This window comes from Myxine glutinosa, chromosome 2, assembly GCF_964187855.1.
Source record: "Myxine glutinosa chromosome 2, kmMyxGlut1.1, whole genome shotgun sequence".
Classification (NCBI taxonomy): domain Eukaryota; kingdom Metazoa; phylum Chordata; class Myxini; order Myxiniformes; family Myxinidae; genus Myxine; species Myxine glutinosa.
The window spans coordinates 136196212-136216685 of record NC_136262.1 but is presented as its reverse complement, the minus strand read 5'-3'; the positions used below and the strand labels follow the sequence as shown (position 1 = coordinate 136216685).

Below are 20474 nucleotides of genomic sequence, written 5' to 3'. Positions count from 1 at the left end.
ATGTGCTCATTAACCGGATGAGGGATTCGCAGGTGATGGAGGAGAAGCGAAGAGGAAGAGGACCCGGTGTAAGTGGTGACCAATATGGTCGCGCGTATGATGCGCCAGGGGATTTAAGGAGCTTGGGGGTCGAGATGGACCCGGGTGTTCGTGAGAGGCCGTTGGTGAAGTGTGCGACAGGTCTGGTGTGCGAAAGAGGAGGTGTGCGAGAAAGTCCGACTCTGGGGTGTGTGAGGAAAAAGTGCGTGCCAAGGAGTGAGGGTGCTGGCGAGAGTGAGTCGGTCGTAGCGCGTGTGCGAGGGAGCACATGGAAGCGCGGTGTGGTGAGTGTTACAGAGGGTGTGACGGGAGAGTGTGCGCGAGAAAGGTGTGTGACGGACAGGTGCATGAGGAAAGAGTGCGCTGTCAGAAGTAAGGAAGAGTGTCCACCTGTGGTGAGTGTTACAGAGGGTGTAACGGGAGAGTGTGCGCGAGAAAGGTGTGTGACGGACAGGTGCATGAGGAAAGAGTGTGCTGTCAAGAGTAAGGGTGAGTGCGCTGTCAGGAATGGAGGTGAAAGTAGTGAGAGTGACATGGAGCGTGAGTTAGTTGTGACAGGTGAGCGAGGATGTACACCTGGGATGGAAGGATGCACACCTGGAATGGTAGAGCGTGAGTGGGAATGCACGCTGGAGTTGGTGGTGAGGCACGTGGTTGGGTGTGCGAATGAGAGCACACCTGTGATTGTCACAGAGGAGGTGACTGAGGAGGGGGCGCGAAGAGGTGTATTGGTGAGGTGTGCGAGCAACGAATGTGTGCCAAAGTGTTCGGTGGTCAGGTGTGTGACCAAGGCTGTGAGTGGAATGAGTGTACCTGGGTGTGTAAGGAAAGGTACGAGGAGCATGGGCACGGCTGGATGTGTGAGCAAGGAACGGGCTGCGGGGTGTAAGCGTCCAGGTGAAGCATCGACGTTAACCGGGGTAGAGTTTAGAACGACTTATAGCCGAGTCGGGCCCTCGGTGCGTGCTGGGCCTCGCTTTGAACGGCCGCGTCCGTGCTCCACTAGGCGGAGCGGGCAGCCCGATAGAAAGGGTCGTCATGGCGACCACTTTTTGGTGAGGCATTCCGGCAGGCCGAGATCGAGCCATGGGATGGCTCCGTGCCGAGATGGTGCGTGGGATCTCGGCCCGGGTAAACCTCCTTCCCTGCACCGAATGCGGGATGCATCCAGCCGCTGGCACAAAACAACCAGCATCCATTGCTTGGCTTCACGAAGCCGGGCTTTGGACAGGGATTGGCGCACCGAGAGGTATTAGTGAGTAGACTGGGTGATGAGGTTAGTGTTTTGGCCCCAAAATTGGAGAAAAACAAAATTTGATGATTGGCAAGGGATTGGCAGTAGTGATTGGCAGATGATGGGTAGTGATTGGCCAAATTTTTGATTTGTTGAAATTTGATGTGCAAAATTGGTAGTGAGAGACCCCCGATGTGGTGGGATGGCAAATCCACCATCCTTCACATGTGAGGGGGGCAAAGGAGCAATAGCTTATGGGGTGTATGGCAGTGAAAACTAGCCCGGGTGGGTTAGGATATGGTGTGTAGGGATCTAGCGAAGATGACCTTAGGTAACGTTAAGGTTAGTTAGTGACTGATACCTGTAGTGGGGACGCAGGCAGATTAGTGTGGATTATAATGACGAGGGAGCGCAATAGTTTAAAGGGACGACTGGGAAGCGCAAGTTTCAGAAGGGAGTAGTTAGCGGAGATGATGCCGTGTTTGTGAGAATTGAACAGGTGTGATTGCACAGGGGTGCAACTGACAGGTGTGTGGAGCAGTGTATGAGTAGTGAGTGTGTGGATCAGCGCGAATGCGCTTGGGGAGAGAAGGGTGCAGGTGGCACCAGGTGTGAGAGCACAGGTGTGCAGGTACAGGTGTGTGGAGAGAGTTGGAGTGAGTGGTACGGAGTGGTGTGCATGGTGCGAAGGTGTGGATGGGGGAAGAGTGGACCCCTTTCACGAGCACCCGGGGCGGGTAGTGTAAGTGTTAGGTAGAGGGTACAGGTAAATTGTGGTTGGATATTGGCATTTGTGGTGCGGTTGCAGAATGGTGTTGTGAATGGGTGCATTAGTGTTGTGGAAATGGCTGGGCGTGTAGCCTGTTAGTGTGTGTAGTTGGTTGGGCACTCCACCACTGTGAGGATGTCGGCCAGGTGAGGCCGCAGGTGGGCTCTGGGAGCCGGTAGTTGTGAGTGGGTGCCTGAGGATCCCGGGTGTGGATCGGGCAGCCCAGTGCCAGAGAGGGCACGGAGTGGGGAGAGAGCCAGAGGGCCTTCCCCAGGTAGTTAGGTTAGGGTGAGGAGCAGGTAAGCTCGGAGGCAACTGCAGTGGTGGAGGTGTGCAGGTGGGTAGACCCACTGGGAGAGGTACACGTCGCAGCCCTGAAATTGTGCGAGGGCACCGAGAGATGAATCGGGGGAGTGAGACCCCAAATTGAAGAGCACCACAGTTTGGCCAATGGGAATTGGTTTTTAGAACCCATAGTGTAAGAGGGCCAATGGTTAGGCCGGAGAAAGCCCCCGGGTAGTGTAAAGTTGTTAAAGTCATTTAGGAGATAGTTAGGATTGATGAACCTGTCGCACCATACGCAGCCACTTGCCTGTGGTGATGATGATGACTCCACACCTGTGTTTTCTTTGTTTGTTGCAGGAAATGAGATTGCTGTGAGGATTTGTGAGACGCATCACGACGTGGATGAGACATTGGGGTGATTCCATCTCTCCCTCCCTAGGAGGGACTGATGATGAATTGGTGATGGCAAATTTTGATGTTCAGTTGGAGATGGCAAATTTTGATGAGAGTTGAAAATGGCAAATTTGATTGGTTAGGAGGGAGAGAAGACGAATTTGGTATATGGGAGGAACGGGGAAGACAGTAGGGATGTTTGTTGATTTGTAAAGTAGATGTTTATGAGTAGTGTTGTGTTGTGTGGATGCAGTAAGGGAGGGGCCATGTAGGTTACCTGGTGGGGGGGGGGGCGTACGATAGGAACGTACCTGTCTCACCTGGTTCCCATGTGCCCCCAGTGTGCATCACCTTACATTGCGTGCATTTTTGCGCCCTTACCACCTTACTCACTTGTTTCTTCTTTTGTCTCCCACCTCCGAGGATCTGGCTTTGGGGTAGAGAGAGAGGAGAGAGAGGTGCTGGCGACGCAGTTGTGGGCCTGCACTTTCGCTGTTCGCTGCCTGGATCGGTACACCATATGGACCGCAATGTTTGTGGCCACCCACAATGGACCGCAGTTCGTTTGCGGCCAAGCACCACCCGGGGATGGACCTATGGGTCAACGTGGCACCTATGCCATAAAGGTGAACCACTGTTAATTAACACCACCAAGTGCACCACAAGAAGAGCAAGAGACACCTGCAGGGTTAGGGGTTGTTGAAGTTATTTTTATTCCAATGAACAATGGTGACTGCACCGATTGGTGGTGGGGTGGTGCTTTTGATGCTGGGAAAGGGTGCTCTGCACGTTATTAAAGGCCGTCGGCCACAGAGCACTCGTGGGTTGGTGTATCGATGTTGGCAAGCGCGCTCTCTCTATGCATAACATCTGCATGTGTTCCTCCAAAAACAGGTCCTGGATCGTAGTGTAAATAGCAGCGTAGTCTTGTAAATAATGCTCCCTACCGGCTGTATGTTTAGTTTGAGAATTCTTTCCGGATTCGGTTATCCTGTGGGTGTGTTTCTGTGAGGAGAAGGGTGCAACGTCGCAGGGGGACATATTTACTCATTTGTGAATATCTGTAAAACTGTCGCACTCAGGGTAGAGTTAATAGTAGAGGGAACTACATTGCGTGCCACACTAAAGTAGGTAAAAATTTATCGGGTCGGGACGCCCCGAGGGTAGAGAAGGGTGCAATGTTGCGAATATGGAATTTGGCCTCCATATCCGCTTGTAAATATTCCCCTATTTTCTCCGATACTCCCCAACTCTCCCTTACCCCATTCCCTAGTCCCATTGTCTGTAAACAACACCCATTAGAGCCGATCTTCCCCTTCATCCCCCCATTAAATGTCGTGCCCAGGTCCCCCGCACCACACGTAGACAATTATAGGACATCTTGCTAGTTATTCTTAATCTATGTCAGTTAAGGACTTGTTTCCATTAATTATGACTCTTCGTTGCACCAGAATGTGATTATATAGCACCTGTTAGGAAGTTTAGGACCTCCCCATGCCTCTCCGCATCTCTTCCCCATGAAGAAGCGCCAACTACAACAACAACAACAAAAGAGGGGGGCGGCGCGGTGACGGTATGGGGAGTGGGCGTCCTCCTTCCGGCTCGGTTAGCCACCATTGACCACGCGCTCCACGGGGTTACCACGAAGGGGCTCCCTGTCGGCCCCTCGTCAAGGGCGGAGCCGGTAACCCCCGCACCCAATGAGAAGCCATGGGCCGATGCCATCTGGGGCGGCGCTAACGAGCCGAGGGCGTGTCACTCCCCGCCGGATAGATACGCGGCCCCGCGCCGGACGTGAGGGGAGATGCGCCCCGAGCTTGGAAGGAAAAGACGCCACCCTCCCGAGCGCTGAGCGACCTCCCCAGCTTGAGACCAAAGTCGCGACCCACAAGCGCTGTGATACCTTCACGCATCTCTGGACACCACCGTACGTGATTCTGTCCCTGAGCCAGGTGCACCTGAGCCATCGCGACCTGCCTCCCCTTTTCATCAACCCCCGTGTGAGTCAGCATTTTGTCCCGTGTGTCTGTCGTCTGTCCGGGGATAATATAAGAGTGTGTCTAAGTGCCTGTCTTCCTGTAATATACCTCTAGCCCCTGTAATCTAACCTTTTTCCGTACGAATATACTTGAGAATCGAAACCCTGGTGTCGTATTGTGTCATTATAACCCAGCCGGGTGTCTTCTCTTTCCTATTGAGCCAGCGTAGCGCGATTAGTCAACATTCGGGCACAATCGGGTAACTTGTACGGATACGGCGGCCATCCCGCTCGGCCCACCATACCATCAAAGTCGTATCTGTAACAATATATATATATATATATATATATAATATATATATATATATATATATATATTATATATATATATATATAATATATATATATATATATATATATATATATATATATATATATATATATATATATATATATATATATATATATATATATATATATATATATATATACACACACACACACACACATACATACATACATACATACATACATACATACATACAAACATACACACACACACTGGTGTGGATCAGCTCGCTGTGCTCACCTCCCCACACCTCGTCACCGCAGATGCGCGGACTTGTTCAAACTGAGGATAATGACCTGACTGAATTTGAGTTGCTGTGTTGTCATGATTTACACCAATCCTAATAGAAACATTTATTTTGTGCAAATGTATTTGTAATATTGGTTATATTATTTAATGATAATTTATTTGTAATCAAAAAAGGTCCAAGTGGTTCAAAGCTCTAAATGGTCAAGGGTCCAAGCTGTTTAATTGGTCTGAAGGGTGTAAGTGGTCTAAATGGTGTTAAGGTCTAAGGGGTCGTAAGGGGTGTAAAGGGTATAAAAAAGTTGTAAGGGTGAAGGGATCCAAAGGTGTCCAAAGTATGGAAAGGGTCTTAAAGGTAAAAGTGGTCTTAAGGGTCTTGGGGATATTCAGGATGTTCGGGTCAAATAATGGGTATTTAGGGTCTTTTGGGACTTTTTGACCCTTTGGATCTTTTACGTCTTCAGGGTATTTTGGGTCCGTGTGGTCTTTTGGGTCTTTAAGGATTTTTGGGTCTTCATGGTGTTTTGAGCCTTTTAGGATTTTCAGGGTATTTTAGGTCTTTTGGGTTTTGAGGGTCTTTCTGGTCCTCTGGGTCTGGTCTTTGAGGTATTTTGGGTCTTTGGGGTCTTTTGGGTCCTCTGGGTCTTTAAGGGTCTTCAAGGTCTTTTAGCTATTTTGGGTCTCTAAGTGTCTTTGGGTTGGGGTCTTTATATATTGTTTGTACTGGCGTGACTCGGCATGCTCCGCGCGTCTCACCACACGTAGTTTCGGAGCGATAGGCATCTTTGACCATTTTGGTGTCTTTTGGGTCTTCATAGTGTTTTGGGTCTTCATGGTGTTTTGTGTCTTCACTGCCATTTGGGTTTTCAGGGTCTTCTGGATCCTCTCGGCCTTTAAGCGTATTTTAGGTCTTTGGGGTGTTTTAGGTCTTTGGGGTATTTTGGTGTCTTCAGGGTCTTTTGGGTCTTAAGGGTATTTTGGTTTCTCTGGGTCTTTAAGGGTCTTTGGGGTATTTTGGTCCTTCGGGGTAGTTAAGGGTCTTTGGGGTCTTCAAGGTGTTTTGGGTCTTCTGGGTATTTTGGGTCTTCGGAGTCTTTTGGGTCTTTGGGGTCCATCCATAACTTTTTGAGATATCCTATGTATCGTTTTTGGCCCCATCTCCCAATGGTGAAGAATCACTTCAAAAATTCTAGAGCCGAATCCGGATCTTCACCAAAATCTAATCATTTCGTCGGTGTCACATACAGTGCATTCAGAAAGTATTCAGACCCCTTCACTTTTTTCACATTTTGTTATGTTGCAGCCTTATGCTGAAATCGTTGAAATTCATTTTTTCCCTCATCAATCTACACTCAATACCCCATAATGACAAAGAGAAAACAGGATTTTAAAAAGTTTTGCAAATTTATTAAAAAGAAAAAACTGAAATATCACATTGACATAAGTATTCAGACCCTTTGCTATGACACTTGAAATTTAGCTCAGGGGCCTCCCATTTATCTTGATCATCTTTGAGACGTTTCTACACCTTAATTAGAGTCCACCTGTGGTAAATTCAATTGATTGGACATGATTTGGAAAGGCACAAACCTGTCTATATAAGGTCTCACAGCTGACAATGCATATCCGAGCAAAAACCAAGCCATGAGGTCGAAGGAACTGCCTGCAGAGCTCAGAGACAGGATTGTGTCGAGGCACAGATCTGGGGAATATGAATGAATGAATGATCGTTTTAAGGCCATTTTCCCCGCTAGAGCGGGGGTTAGCCTTGCGGGCCCCATGACAATCATGGTTCCCTGTTTGAGGCAATGTTTTTATGGCCGGATGCCCTTCCTGACGCCAACCTTTGGTCACGCTCTTACGATGCGCAGGGATACGGTGTACCTATTCTAAATTGGGGTACACTCCGTGATCATTCATCCCAGCAAGCTGGTACTCAATTTGCCGACCTCGGAAGGATGATAGGCTGAGTCAACCCCCTGGCGTTAATTCAGCGATCGACCGGGATTCGAACCGAGGATCCTAGGATCCCAAGCCGGCACCCTAACCGCTAAGCCAACACCAGGCTAGTGGCACCAGGCCAGGGCTTTATGGCAGAGTGGCCAGCCGGAAGCCAAACAGTTCAATCTTGGTTTCATCAGACCACAGAATCTTGTTTCTCACAGTCTGAGAGTCCTTTAGGTGCTTTTTTGCAAACTCCAAGCGGGCTTTCATGTGTCTTTCACTGAGGAGAGGCTTCCGTCTGGCCACTCTGCCATAAAGCCCAGATCGGTGGAGTGTTGCAGTGATGGTTGTCCTTCTGGAAGTTTCTCCCATCTCCACACAGCATCTCTGGAGCTCAGCCAAAGTGACCATCGGGTTCTTGGTCACCTCTCTTACCAAGGCCTTTCTCCCCGATTGCTGTTTGGCCGGGCGGCCAGCTCTAGAAAGAGTCCTGGTTGTTCCAAACTTCTTCCATTTAAGAATTATGGAGGCCACTGTGCTCTTGGAAACCTTCAATGCAGCAGAGATTTTTTTGTAGGCTTCCCCAGATCTGTGCCTCGACACAATCCTGTCTCTGAGCTCTGCAGGCAGTTCCTTCGACCTCATGGCTTGGTTTTTGCTCTGATATGCATTGTCAGCTGTGAGAACTTATATAGACAGGTGTGTGCCTTTCCAAATCATGTCCAATCAATTGAATTTACCACAGGTGGACTCCAATCAAGGTGTAGAAACGTCTCAAAGATGATCAAGAGAAATGGGAGGCCCCTGATCTAAATTTCAAGTGTTAGGGTCTGAAAGTTTTGCAAAGGGTCTGAATACTTATGTCAATGTGATATTTCAGTTTTTTATTTTTAATAAATTTGCAAAACTTTCTAAAATCCTGTTTTCTCTTAGTCATTATGGGGTATTGAGTGTTGATTCATGAGGGGAAAAATGAATTTAAACGATTTCAGCATAAGGCTGCAACATAACAAAATGTGAAAAAAGTGAAGGGGTCTGAATACTTTCTGAATGCACTGTATTTAAGTCGGAGAACTGTGAACTTGAGGTTGTTTGAGGGGGGGGGGGGGGTGTTTTGTTAACTAGGTGGGGTCTAAGGCTAGTTTCTCCAGTATGTGATTGCCCCGTGTGACCTTCTCCTACATTTTTGTCCCCCGTCGCACCATGGAGCGAAAGGGGGACTATGGTTTGTCCGTCCGTCCGTGCGTGCGTAAGCGAAGGACGGCATTCGAATTTGGTGTGTGGGTGCAACCCACGTCAACATCCAAGATGGCCACCGCCATGTTCGTCTGAACCTTGTGAACGAAATATCTTGAAAAATAAGCGAAGTACCAACTTCGAATTTGGTGTGTGGGTGTATCTAGGCATAAGGAAGAACCCTATTGAAAATTGGGTCGCCACGTCAAAATCCAAGATGGCCGCCGCCATGTATGTCTGAACCTTGTGAGCTGAATATCTTGAAAAATAAGCGAAGTACCAACTTCTAATCTGGTGTGTGGGTGTATCTACGCATAAGGGAGAACGCTGTTGAAAATTGGGTCGCCACGTCAAAATCCAAGATGGCCACCGCCATGTATGTCTGAACCTTGTGAGCTGAATATCTTGAAAAATAAGCGAAGTACCAACTTCTAATCTGGTGTGTGGGTGTATCTACGCATAAGGGAGAACGCTATTGAAAATTGGGTCACCACGTCAAAATCCAAGATGGCCGCCTTGCGTCTTCCACTTTGTCAACTCGCATCACTTCACCGACGGGGGACCTAGGCGTAACGCTTGTTACGAATTGCAACAAGGCCATCAAATAAAACTCACGCTTGTTATAACAGCAACAATTTATTTCTAACAACAATTGGTTTATCCCTTGAACCCTGTACTGCCCCAGCCCTCTCCTGATGTCCTTGTTCCCTACTGTTGTTGCACTTCCTTCTCTCTTCCCCTCTTGTCTCCCGCTCCCTTTATTATATTTTATATGTGTTAGCTCTTCCACGAGCCTTGACTTAGCATACAAAAAAAACCAAAAAAAAAAACCATTAAACAACAATAACCAACACCATGCCGACAGAAGCTGAACGTTGTCGATCGACAATTAACCCCACCCACTACATTAACCCCGTAAGGAAAAAGGCCACGCCCCGAAGTTCGTCATTGGTCAAGCAAGACCATGGGGTGATTCAACGCAGCTTGCCGATTGGACAGAGTGACGTCAGAGCGAGAAGGTTTGAAAGGGAAGAAGAAGGCTCAGTCTCTCTCTCGGTCTGGTTTTCGGCTGGGTCAGTCGCTTTGTCTCGTGTGCGCTCGTGAAGAGAACTTTTCGGAGCTCTATGAACCTTTGCAACGTTGGTCGAGGGGGTGTTGTTTGACGATGCTTTTGGGGGGAGAAGAGAGCTTTATTATGGAAGCGAGGAAGGGCCGGTTGGCTGCTTGCCGGTTGTCTCGCATAAGGATTTATTTTACCTCAACCTTCATTTTGCCGTGCTTGACTTTCATTAAATCATTATTGTGGCATATTTTATTTGTTGTGTCTTGTTTGCATGGTGTGGGTTTCGGGAATCAACCCGTCCAGGTAAGCACCTCGTTCTGTACTGCCCCAGCAGTACACGCACGACGGACCAACCGCCATTTTCGGCTATGCACCATGGGAATTAAGGACCGTTTCGGCTATTCGTCACCTGGCAGTGTTAACCGCAGGGCTGACAGTACAGTATATTCTCCAAGATGTAATTTAAATGGTATGTCATTAAACAATAAATGTCAATATCCATTATCGGCAAACATGCATATGCGTATAATTAGAACACCTCGAGGTATCATGACCAGCTCACTCAGGGTATGAAATATTTTCTCTGTGCTGCTGTGGCTGATGACTGCCAACCACGCAAAAAATATTCTGACATAATGGTTTATCCCCCCTTCCCGTGAGATTTATTCCAAACTTTCAAACTCCCTTCCCCCTTCCAGATTTGCTCCATCACATGATCTGCTACATGATGTGCTGCTTTTCTGTGCGAGACATGTTCTAAATAGCCTTCAGTTATAAGTCGCCTGCCTGGAGGGGACTTTAGGTTTGCTCCGTTCGTCCGTCCCACCTGTGGTTTTCTGCATTTTTTTCCTTACCCTTTAATAGATTCAGCTGAAACTTGGTACATGGCTTTATTATGTTAATTTACAGAAAAAGTTTGCCAATTTTTCAGAGTTGTGCCCTTTTTGCTTGGAAAAAGAACATTCTTTGGGACCTGTAGGGGATATATATTGCAAAGTGTTACGGATTCGTCACTTCCGTGGTTGTGGTTTTCACCCACTTGACATATTTCTGATATTATGTACTATTATTATCTTCAAAAGGTTTATTGTGCATGTACAGTTATCAAAAGTTAAAAAGGTTAACCTAAAATGATACAGGAAACCGAACGGGAAGACGACAGGGTGGTGAAGAGGAAGAGGCATGGCGAAAAAGTCGGACAAGACACGTGACGTCGAGCTCCTTAGCGAGCGCTGTCTACCGAAGGTCATGAGGGAATTTTGAGTTCCTTGAAAGGACAACCTGTGAGATGTATTATCGCCGGGATTGAGAAACCTGCGTAGTCAGGTTTAGGCTGAGATTCCGACGAATCCTTGCCTGGCCGCATCAACTCAAGCAAGAGCCGTCGGCCATTTTGAACCTCGTGCTTCGTTCCCCGACCAAGGTTTTGCTATGCGTCAGCTCTTCTCAACATCCTATCGTCTGTCGGGGATGTGTGTGCGCGACCGCTTCGTCTTCAATTACGTTGCGGTTCGCTGATTGAACTGTGAACGTGCACGTCTGGAGGGGGCCTTTGGGACTTCCCATCCCGCTGCCAGTTTACCTTTGGTTTGGACCACGTGACTGTCTACGCTTTGCCTACGCTTCATTACTCGCCTCATCACTACTCGCAGGAGGGGATCACCTTGGCGTTATAGAGACATTGAGGAGGGTTCTTTTTCACTCACTGGGAACGCAGTGAGTTATCTGACTTTAGCTGATGGTACCATCATAAGATGTATGGTGTACTTTTGATTGCTATTGCATTGGTTGTACCATTATTCTGGTGTGATTTTCAATACAATATTTGTTTGTTTGTAATCGTGGGTGTGGTTTCACTATTGATTTCTAACCCAGAGTAACGTATTTTTCTGCTGTGGCTCCTCTCGGGGTTCGGAGGTATACCGAGACCAGGTCGGGGAGGAACACGTAACAAAAGCAATTCTACTTTCTTGTTGTTGTTCGTTTAAAAACGAGGTGTACTGTTATGGATCTGGTTGTAACCTCGACTTGGCAAAGCACATGAAGTGAGATATAGGGTTTCATGTTAGCTACATTCATCTTTATACATCGGTCATGCACTGGTGTCACTATCGTGTTTGACCTTTTCATTTTTGTGGAATTAATTGGGTTGTTCTAAGAACATTCGTGCTTGATCTAAGATCGAAACAAGAATGACCGCATAGTGGTCATAAGCTGCGACAAAATCTGACAACAGGCACATTGGGAAACGTTAATTTAAAGCGCCCTAAAAAGGTGAACACCACGAGTGGGAAACATTTAAAGCGCTATTAAAAGATTAACACAACACCTCTCACCCATGACGACATCCACCACGGTTATATCAGAACGAGTTGGTTTGTCACACGGTCACGGATTGTTTAAACCCAATATGGGGCCATTCAAAAATTACATGATATTTTTAAGGGAAAATAAAATGTTCTTAAACAAAATTAATTTCATGTAATTGAGCACCTGGTTTGAATTGGTAACGTAATGAAAATCAGCCCATGGATGTGAAGTCCAACCTTGATACAGCAGGGTTAAAATCATAATGTGGGACCTTTGTACAAGAGTAGATGAAAATGTGTGATGTAAACATTGAACGCAACATTAAAACGTTCAAAACATGTTCACCACATACAAACATGAAATTTGCAAAACGTGGACTAATACCTTTCTGATATTGTAAATGATATTATCTACCCACAAAGGTGCCAAAAAGCTATTATCAATCAGCAGCGTTGTTACCTGAGTAGCTGCTATTGAATTTTTTAAATGGACACTTGCATATTTAAATCCAAGCAAGTATTTGAAAAAGTTTTCTTTCTGTCACTGGACGCATCACTCAAACCTCAGCTGCCACCCTGTCCTTCTTCCCTCACATTCCCATCACTTTTTGAGGAATCACCCGATTCTCTCCCACAACACGTGTGACAATTTATGAATTGTCCAATATCATTTGCTGTCGGCACAAAGTTAAGTTTATAGCTATGACGCTAAGTGATAGACATTGCAGTTTGTCCACAGCTTTGTCTCCTCTTCTGGGGAATGACAAAGGAAGGGGGAGCGTGATAGACCGTGCCCGTAGTTTTGCACAGACCCATGTGGCTTTCACTGAACCTCGAGTTGAATGAACCGTGCAAGTTCTGAACCGTGCACACACGGCACCGAGCGCAGCCGTCACGAAGCCAGCACCAAAGAGAGGGAACATATGTGTCAAGAGCCCGGACCAAGAGCGAGACGGGGAATACAAATGCGTCCGTTCGTGACGATGCCCAGCACAGAGAGAGAAAATGGCGGGACGTGTCCCTTTTGGCTCCTCAGTTTCGAATGTTCTCTCTGACGTCACAATCGCTCCAAGCGCCACCGAATCGTCCTTCGGGGCATGGCCTCACTGCCACTCTTGGCACCCATCGAGATGATTCGGTGGGTGGTGTAGCTGTGTTTGGATCCGGTCGGCAATCGCGTTATTTAATTTAGGTGCTGATCACATAGCTGGTGGTGTAAGTATCATAAGAACAAAGGGAAAAAACTAGAGGCATTTACACACAGATTTACCCTTATAACCTAACTAATTAGCATAGCTCTACCCCTCACCCTGGACACAACGCTTACACGGACATTTGGGCCTGACAATTACAGGAAGGTTTCTTCTTTGTGACATTCAGAGCACACGACTCTATACAATCCTATCTGGACTAAGGTATTTCATTGCCTACCCCCATACACATATGAACAAAGTTGTCCAGGTCTTTTTGGAACACCCAGCATTAAATCCCCTACGCTTGGGAAAATCCACATCGTTTTGCTTATTTTAGTGAATGTGAAAATGCAAGAATTCTAAGCATTCCCAATTAATCAGCAATTTACACATTCCACTTTGAAAAGTATCAACCATAAATGTATTTGTAGGAAGTGATGAGGGGGCCTGGACTGTGTCACCAAGCACCGTTGTCTCGACCACAAATCTCTGCTCTGCTCCAACAATGCTTGATGGACCCAACATTCCCTGCCTTTGTCGACCAGGTTGAGCAAGAGATCATGCAATTGAGGACAGAAAACGAGTGATGGTGGGTATGATATGCACTACGAGCTTTCACTTCAATCACACCTGACATTGCCTATACCTGTTAATGTCAACCTGTCATTACAGGTTGTGTCCTGCCTAATTCAGCTTCAGAACCAGAAGTGCACTACGATTTAAGCCAAGTTCATATTCATTGTATGTCATTAATTTAAAACTATATATATATATATATAATTTTTTTTTTTTTTAAAGAAATGACAGCCATTTGCGTTTTAGCAGTCTTTGCCACAAATTTGCATTAATTCAGTTATAAACACTCAGTGATTTATTACAGCTTGTTGCTCATTCAATGTGATGTGGAAATATGAAGCATTAACAGCTCCATTCATAACTGAACACTGCATAAAATCATTTTATTTTAACATTACCTGAACACTCATTAAAACACCAGCAACAATCACAATTAAAGGCTTTAAAAAAGTATATCTGATGTTGAATCTTTATTCTAATTCTAATCTTAAACTGGTAACAATTGCAAATACACAAAACCACAAGCTCAGATGCATAAGAACTGCTGATGAAGGCACTTTTTCTATCTAATTGCTGACTATCCCACAAAAAAAACAAAAAGAAAAAAAGAAAAAGGCAACAGTCAGTACTTTATTCAAAACCAAGCATAAATAAAAAGGCAAGGAATTAAAAGTGTGTTCTATTCATGACTTGATGAATGGGCATCAAACAACAAAGTCAAGATTTGCCTTTAAAATATTGACTTGTAACGAAAGGCCAATGAAAACAAATTTAAGTGGGGGACTCATTGGACCAATCAAAAAAGTATCCTCGATTCTCTTTGATGGCCAGACACAAATTTGACCTGTCAGAGGTCTTGAGAAAGGTTGCGTTGGTGAACGCCATCCTTGTTCTGACTATCGATGCCTTCCTTCCTGTGAGGTTTAAAGGCAGGGAAGACAACGAATCAACCTTTAAACAAGGTAACGGTTACACATTTATCAAACAAAATCGCATCTTTTAGAAACATTGCGTATTGGCCGTGGGCAGCACTTTCACGAGTTTGTACTACACATCAAAATGTATGATTATTTACAGTGGCCTGCAAAAGTATTCACCCCCTACCAATAATGACATTTATATGTCATTTATACAATAAACAAACTCCTCAGCCCCCTGAACACCACCACCCAGTCATTCACAGTAGACAACTGCATCTCCTTCCTTTCATTCTTCCAATGCAAAATTGACATCTACAACAGCTTAACCACCACCGCACCCACTCCCCCTCCCCCTCAAACCACCTGCCCCCCCTTATCCTGCCAACCCCTGTCTCAGTTCTCCCCAACTGACCTCTCTGAACTCCTCATAGGAATGAAAACTGCCACCTGCACTCTTGACCCCATCCCCTCCAGCTTTGTCAAGACCTCCCTTCCTTCTCTCTCTCCACTTATCACTACAACAATAAACTCCACCCTGTCTACAGGCATCGTCCCTCCATCCCTCAAAATTGCTGCTGTTACCCCCATTCTGAAAAAACCTGGACTCAACCCTGACACCCTAAACAACTTCAGACCCATCTCCAACCTACCCTTTGTCAAAAGTTTTGGAACGCGCTGTAGCCACTCAACTCAAACATCACCTCTCTGCCAATAACCTGTATGAAACATTCCAATCCGGATTCCGCTCCAACCACAATACTGAAACTGCTCTCCTCAAAATCACCAACGACCTTCTCCTCTCCTCTGACGCTGGCAACCTCAACATCGACGGTTTCCCAGTATCCACCTCCCCTCACATCCGGAATCTTGGCTTCATCTTTGATCAAACCCTCTCCTTCGACAAATACACTAAACAAATCACAGAGACAGCCTTCTTTCACCCGAAAAACATCGCCCGTCTCCGTCCATCCCTCTCCTCCACGGCTGCAGAAACCCTCATCCACGCCTTCATCACCTCCCGTCTGGACTACTGCAACAGCCTCCTCTATGGTTCACCCTCAATAATCACCAATAAACTCCAATACATTCAGAACTCCGCTGCCCGTCGACTCACCCATTCCCGGACCGGTGACCACATCACCCCCGTCCTTTACAAGCTTCACTGGCTCCCCATCCCCCAGAGAATCCAGTACAAAATCCTCCTCTTGACCTACAAACCCCTCCATAACCTGGCCCCATCCTACCTGGCTGACCTCCTCTCCAGACACACTCCCACCCACAACCTCTGCTCTGCTGGTGCCAACCTCCTGTCCCCCCCCCCCCTCCCCCCCCATCCAGACCAAATTCAGATCCTGGGGGGACAGGGCCTTCTCCATTGCTGCTCCCACCCTCTGGAACTCACTACCTCACACCATCAGAGACTACTCCTCACTCACCACATTCAAAACATCACTCAAGACCCACCTGTTCAACACTGCATTCAACATTTAACCCACAGCATTTAACCCCTGACTATCTCTTCTCCTTCTCCTTCTCCTTCCTTTTGCTTTGATTATTTTCCTTTTGATTTTTGTCTTTTTGCACTTGTTTTTTGTACTCTGTCAAAGCGCCTTTGGGCTTCTTGAAAAGCGCTATATAAAATAAATGTATTATTATTATTATTATATGTATTACAAATTATATAGAAACAATTATTTTCTCAAATGAACTTTTTTTATTCATAACTGAAGAAATCAAACGCCTGGTGTTGGCTTAGCGGTTAGGGTGCCGGCTTGGGATCCTAGGATCCTGGGTTCGAATCCCGGTCGATTGCTGAATTAACGCCAGTGGGGTTGACTCAGCCTGTCATCCTTCCGAGGTCGGCAAATTGAGTACCAGCTTGCTGGGATGAATGATCCCGGTGTGTACCCCGATTTAGAATAGGTACACCGTATCCCTGCGCATCGTAAGAGGCGACTAAGGGTTGGGCGTCAGGAAGGGCATCCGGCCATAAAAAAAAAATTGCCTCAAACAGGGAACCATGATTGTCATGGGGCCCGCAAGGCAAACCCCCGCTCTAGAGGGGAAAATGGCCTTAAAACGATCATTCATTCATTCATTCATTCAACTGAAGAAATCAAACGAAATTTTTTTATAGTTAAAAGGAAGTCACAGGCCAGGATTACTTGCAAAAAACATGTACTAATCAAAATTCACTGGTTGCAAAAGTATTCAACCCAAGGTCAGTACTTGGTGGAAGCACTTTTTGCATCAACAACAACACAACAACAACATGCATTTTAAAGGCCACTTTCCCTGCTAGAGCGGGGGTTAGCCTTGCGGTCCCCATGACAATCTTCTCCATTTTGCCCTATTTTCTGCATCTCTCCTTGTTAACCCCCTTGCCCACATTTCTTCTTCCACCATCTTTAGCCAAGTCTTTCTCGGTCTTCCCCGTCTTCTACTTCCTTCTACATTCATTTCCATCACTCTTCTCAACCAGTCACTTTCATCCTTCCTCAACACATGACCAAACCATCTCAACCTGTTCCTCTTCACAGCATCAATCACAGGCTCTATTCCCATCATCTTTCGCAATTCATCATTTGTCTTCCTCTCTCTCAACGATACTCCGCACATCCGTCGAACCATTTGCATTTCCACCCTTTCCAACCTTCGTTGCTGCTCTACGTTCATTACCCATGTCTCGCTCCCATAAATCATAAAACTTCTCAAACATGCAGCATACACCTTTCCCTTCAGCTTCAACGACACTCCCCTCATCATCAGCACGCCACTCAATTCCCAAAACTTCTTCCATGCACATCTCACTCGTGCAACCGTTGCCGAGTCTGATCCACCTTCTCCATTCAGCATGTCTCCGAGGTAGCAAAATGTTTTCACACCTTCCAGCTTCACGCTGTCTCCAAGATCCAACTCAACATTTCCTCCATCTGCAGCTCTGTGCACACCTTACATTTGAATGTTGCTGCCACACTGGTTAATGACCCTCTCAGACCACTACATTTTTGATGAACCCACTCAGCGCACATTATACACTGAATGGAGTTCACTCCGACACCCTTCCTACACACAGCACAGGGCCACTTCCCAGTTCTTTCCACCTCACCACATGCTTTACCACTTGCCATCACCTTAGTCTTTCCGATATTCACCTTCAGACCTTTTGTCTCCATACATTCCTTCCACGTGTTCATCTTTTCCTTCAGTCCATCCATACGTTCCGTAATCAACACCAGATCATCTGCATACAACAACTCCCACGGTAAAGCCTCCTTTACGGTCTGAGCCAGCACCTCCATCACAGCTACAAATAGTAGTGGACTTAGTACCGACCCCTGATGCATTCCCACCTTCACCTCAAACTCACCACTGTTCCCGTCCTTCGTCCTTACAGCTGTGCGCGCTCTTTTGTACATTGCCATCACTACTCTGATCAACCATTCCTCCTTTTGCAAGAATCTCATTTTGCAAGAAATGTTAGTTTCCCATTCATCGTACATTTTTCAAAATCCAATCTCAGCCCTCCCCTCCAAATCTTCCCCATCACCCATCCCTTTCAGATATCCCCCCTTGCCCCTTCCCTCCTAAACTCCCCCCACACCCCTCCCCTCCGAGACCCTCCCTCACTCCTCCCCTCCTAGACTCCCCTCTCACCCCTCCTCCTCAAAGCGTCCTCCCCGCTTCTTCCCCCTTCCAACTCTCACCTTCAGCTCCCTCAACCTTCTGCCTCACTCTTCCCCCTCCTCAAACAACACCTCACTGCGCCTCACCCAATCACCATCAAACCTTTTGTCCGCCCCATACTTCCCTTTCTCCAAGCTGTTCTGAAATCTCTGACGCACCTTCAACAGCTCTCCCTACCTCTTCCTCCTCTTCCACATCATACCGTACCGCTCCCCCCCCCCCCCCCTGTTCTGTATCCGATGCTCCCCCTTCCTCTTCTTTAACAGTATGGACCTCAAACATCCGGGGCCTTCGCTCAAACTTGACTGATCTCTCCATACAGGTTGCTTCTGACAAACCAGACGTGATCTGCTTAACAGAAACTTTCCTCCTTCATGATGTCTGATTCCTTGGTATCTCTCCCAGGTTACTCCCTCCTCCGGTATGATAGACCTGAGCCTCGTCCTGGAGGGGGGGTTGCTATCTTTATAAAAAAACTCTTCCTCACTCGCCCTGCACTGCCCTCTCTCCACCTCACCCCCAGGAATACCTTTGGCTACGGCTTCCCCTTCGCTCCCACCTTTTGTTCATATGTGTGTTGTACCGTCCACCAAACAGTGATGACTCCATCTACATCTCGCTGTCTGATAACATGGACCAACTTCTATCTACCCATCCCAACTCTCTCTTCCTCATATGTGGTGATTTCAATTGTCACCATGCCAGTTGGCTGGGTGTGGGTACCTCTCTCACCAGCCATGGCTCTTCAGCAAAGGACTTCTGTGACTCACTGGGACTGACACAATCTGTCAATTTCCCGACCCGGATCTCAATCAATGGAGCATCTTCTCTTCTGGACTTGGTTATGACTAACTTCCCTGAAAATGTCTGCTGCTCTTCTTCTGCTCCAATCGGCTCATCTGATCATGTGCTTGTTAAAGTGGACATCTCTCTGACCATTCTCAGAGAGCCTCCTCAGCGTCGACAAGTCTGGCATTTCACTCAGGCCAACTGGCATGGTCTTCAAGCAGCCATCAATCATCTGGACTGGTCTCCCATCTCTACCGCCTCTGACATCAACTCATCCTGGGAATTCTTCCAAAGTAAACTGCTCTCTCTCATCCACAGATTTATCCCATCTCGTCTTCAGTTGTCATACCCTTCCTCCCGTCCATGGTACACGGAATCTTGTGGTGAGGCTATTGCCCAGAAACAACTTGCTTTCGTCTCCTGGAAAGCAAATCCAACGGAAGGAAATCTCATTTCCTTTCACAAAGCCCGAAACAAGTGTGTGTCCACCCTCAGGAGAGCCAGGAAACAATATCTATCCGTTCTCAGGACAGAACTCTTATCTGTCTCCCTCTTCCAAATCCTGGTGGCATCTGGTCAAATCTGTTTCTGGTGTTTGTTCCCCCTCCATCCCCTCCCTCACCTCAAACGGCCGCACGGCTGACTCCGCGCGTGAAAAAGCTGAATGCCTCAACTCTGTGTTTGCCTCTAAATCTTGTGTCCCAAACCCATCCCTCTCTGTACCCACCGTACCCAGTCGTACCCAGCTGCTCCTGGACTCTGTGTCCTTTCCTCCTGACAAGGTGGAAAAGTTTCTGTAAACCCTCGACTGATTCTGCAACTGGACCTGACGGCATCAGCCCACGGGTCCTAAAATCTTGTTCTTCCGCTCTTTCACTCCCTCTCTCTGTTCTCTTCACACTCTTTTGCTCAAGGTCATCTGCCATCTGCTTGGAAATCTGCCAACATCACCGCTTTGCACAAAAAAGGTGCAGAAACAGATCCTAGCAACTACAGACCAATCAGCCTTCTCTCAATTATCAGTAAAGTCATGGAATCCATCATTGCTTCAGATATCAAATCCTTCCTCTTCTCCAATGGCTTGATCTCCGATAATCAATTTGGATTCAGACCAGGTCATTCTACTCTGGACATGCTGCTTCTGCTGTCTCAGCAATGGATGGAGGTCCTCAATGCCAAACAGGAAATTCGAGCTGTCTCCCTTGACATATCACGTGCCTTCGATACGGTCTGGCACCCCGCCCTGCTCACCAAACTCTCCTCTGTTGGTATCCATGGAAATCTCCACGCATGGCTGGCGGACTTCCTCTCTAGTCGTAGTCAACGTGTGGCGCTGAATGGGTTTCTCTCATCTCCTCTTCCTGTTCAGGCTGGAGTTCCCCAAGGCAGTGTTCTGGGCCCTTTGCTTTTTCTGGTCTTCATCAATGATCTCCCCGACTCTCTTGAAAATCCTCTCTATCTCTT

General features: G+C 46.9%; 2 protein-coding genes across 2 annotated transcripts in view; one reads left to right on the top strand and one right to left on the bottom strand.

Annotated features, from left to right (window-relative positions):
- Positions 1 to 3194: 3194 nt before the first annotated feature.
- The window catches only part of TM2D3 (TM2 domain containing 3), an 82189-nt gene continuing 64909 nt past the window's right edge, over positions 3195 to 20474 (top strand). The window contains exon 1 of the mRNA XM_078771703.1: positions 3195 to 3346. Within this exon, the coding sequence (XP_078627829.1) occupies positions 3241 to 3346 (106 nt within the window). The 5' untranslated portion in view covers positions 3195 to 3240. The remainder of the gene's footprint in view (positions 3347 to 20474) is intronic.
- LOC137421220 (neuroplastin) overlaps positions 13887 to 20474 on the bottom strand; it is a 28094-nt gene continuing 21506 nt past the window's right edge. The window contains exon 7 of the mRNA XM_068107049.2: positions 13887 to 14528. Within this exon, the coding sequence (XP_067963150.2) occupies positions 14462 to 14528 (67 nt within the window). The 3' untranslated portion in view covers positions 13887 to 14461. The remainder of the gene's footprint in view (positions 14529 to 20474) is intronic.